This window comes from Oryzias melastigma, unplaced genomic scaffold, assembly GCF_002922805.2.
Source record: "Oryzias melastigma strain HK-1 unplaced genomic scaffold, ASM292280v2 sc03004, whole genome shotgun sequence".
In the NCBI taxonomy this organism is placed as follows: domain Eukaryota; kingdom Metazoa; phylum Chordata; class Actinopteri; order Beloniformes; family Adrianichthyidae; genus Oryzias; species Oryzias melastigma.
The window spans coordinates 1-2697 of record NW_023419574.1 but is presented as its reverse complement, the minus strand read 5'-3'; the positions used below and the strand labels follow the sequence as shown (position 1 = coordinate 2697).

The window sequence follows — 2697 nt, the reverse complement described above, 5'->3', positions numbered from 1 at the left end:
AGACTTGAAAAACTTGCAAAGCCTGAGGACTGAGAGATTTCTAGATAAGCCCTTTGAAAAAAATGACAAATGACAGAAAACCACTTAGTCAAGATGAAAATTTATGTGTTTTTAATGACAGAGTAGAAAGAAGATCACTTTAGTTATTTGTAGTACACTGATTGCTTTTTTCACCCCTGAAATTGCTTCAAAAGAAACTAGAAATTCCAAAAAGTGCAATATATCACTTCTAAGGCCTTTCTTTTTTCACTTTTAATCTTCTGTTTTCAACAGACTCTTTTGGAAAATATATTTATTTTATATCTTCTATGATTTAGGGTTTAAGATTGGTTAAAAACTGGCCTTTTTGCTTTCAAGTAATGCTAAATTTAAGTAATTTTGGGATTTGATTCATTGAGGAATTAAACATATTTAGTCAGGCAGAATATGTCAAACTGTACAGGAAGTGGACTGAAAATAAATTAAGAAGATTTTCCAGATAAAATTAAAAAAGCTGGCTCCTTGAGAGCGAAACCGAAAACAAACGTGTTTTTTTTACTGTATTTTGAGATCAAAACAATTTTATTTTCACAATTATCCCTAAAATAGTTCAAATCCAAAGAATAAACAAAAAAAAAATCCAGTTAATTCTGCACACAAAAGGCTGCACTTGGTTTCAATCAAAGAAAAATACTAAATTAAAACACAAAATTGATAATAATAATTAGCAAGAACATAAACTTTTACATGTACACTTATATAAAACATTAAAAAAATCAAATTATTGCACCTCAAAATGATGCATAAACCTCTCAATCAGTCTGCATTCACCATTTATTTCACTTTTTGCATAGATGCTACTTTTGTGATAATTAGTAAACTAATAGTTGGATGGATCTGTGGCTCCTTCACAACATGGTTACATAAGAGCTTCACTTGATGACCTGTCCAGTGTTCTGCCAGGTGAATAAACATATGCACAATTTTATTTTTTAGACGAGAGAAACCACTTCCACTTCTGATTTATTTTTCTCCTAATACGACAAAGAACCTACAGTCTTTACAGTCTTAAACACAGGCGGTTTCATGTAATTTTAAACCAGCAAGTGAGTGAAATCAAACGCTTCACGATTATTCCATGAAGAGTTTCTATTAACCCTTCTGTTGAAAAAAAAAACATAAAAAAACTAACATCATAAAAACAAATTTCCCATTAAAGCAGCAAGAAGCAGTAAAATCCAGCTGCTTCTTGAAGAGGGAGAAGATCCGTTGAAGCCACAGTGGCATTCCTTTGGGTTCCGAGGACTCGGGGGGCTCGGGTTTGATGGAGGGGCCGGACATTTGAGGAAGTCCACAGCCGTGGATTTAGGCGCGATGACGTCTTGGGCCATTCCCCCGCTGGTTAGCACCCAGTACATGTTGTCTTTAAAGAAATAGGCATCTCCTAAAGAATGAAAGGAGCAACCATCATTAATCAAAGCTCACCATATTTGACAGCTGCACATTACTAACATGGCTTGTAGTCAAGCAGGAATAGGCTGTTTGGACACTTTCTTTAGGTTCACTTATTTATTCACTTATAGATTTTTGTTGCTTTTGATTTGATTTGATTGCCAAACTTAATGCCAACAGCTCATAATAAAGTTTACAAGTTCTTTGTTAATAAAACTTTCCTATCTAAATCATCTCATTGTATTTGCTAGAATGGCAGCAATGTCCTCCGCCTGACTCGTCTCCTCTGTATCAGTGGATCTTATCTAACGTGTCTGACAGCAATGTTACCTTCTCCCCAGCTGATGACATCGTCCATGTGATTTGGCATTCCTTCCCAGACGCTGTTCTCACGTGGGTAACCCTGATCTGGAAGCTTGATGGCCTGCTCGTCTTTTCGGCTCTCATCGAACCTCCAGAAGAGGCCCTCGCTGAACAGGTAGGTTTTGCCATTGTGGGCCCAAACAAAGGCGGCGTCCACACGGGCCACCGGCGCCCCGCTTCCTGTCCTCATGCCCCAGTCGGAGAGCGGTCGAGGGTACCCGGTCATGGCCTGAGTGTCTTTAAAGACCCAGTACTGAGAACCTAGATTAGAGGGAATAAAAACATTGTTTGGCATCATCAGGAACATTTACTGTTGTTTATGAGACATTTTTAGCAACTGAAAATTTAATTTATGTATCGAATGATTTATATGTTGCTGCTTTTTATACACAGTTTAATCAGAAATCAAGAAATGATTAATGTTTTTATGACAAATAACTGACAAGTTCAGGTTTCTTCAAATAGATGACAGTAGTAAAGAGATTTCCAATGTTGTAGTTTATAAAAACACCTCCTAAATTAGTACTAAGAACATCTACATTTCACTGCTGTACACTTATATTCTCACCCAATCTCCAAACATCTTAAATATACTATAAATCAATATATTGGGAAAAAAATTGAAATATCGCAATATTTCATTTGGCGACACTTAAAATCTAAAATGCTGACAGGATGATAATTAATTGATATTTGTGAGCAAGCGTTGATTATTTTTTTGTTTCACTTAAACCTCCAACCACTAGTTGGCAGCACACTGTCATTTTATAATCATTTTAAAGTACCAGAGAAGCTACATTTCAATGTTGGAAATTAACAGCACTTTATTTACCACAATTGTACCTTTTTTTAGTTAAGGTAAATTCATTCTACGTTTTTTTTTCTAATACTGAAAAATATTTT

At 35.5% G+C, this 2697-nt stretch overlaps 1 protein-coding gene across 1 annotated transcript; it reads right to left on the bottom strand.

Annotated features, from left to right (window-relative positions):
- Nucleotides 1-799: 799 nt before the first annotated feature.
- Nucleotides 800-2055, bottom strand: LOC112141762 (matrix metalloproteinase-25; the record flags this gene model as incomplete). The annotated part of the gene is given in 2 exon segments (XM_024264931.2): nt 800-1423; nt 1762-2055. Coding segments are annotated over 2 exon segments (545 nt in total), but the record flags the coding sequence as incomplete, so codon positions are not given.
- Nucleotides 2056-2697: the final 642 nt, after the last annotated feature.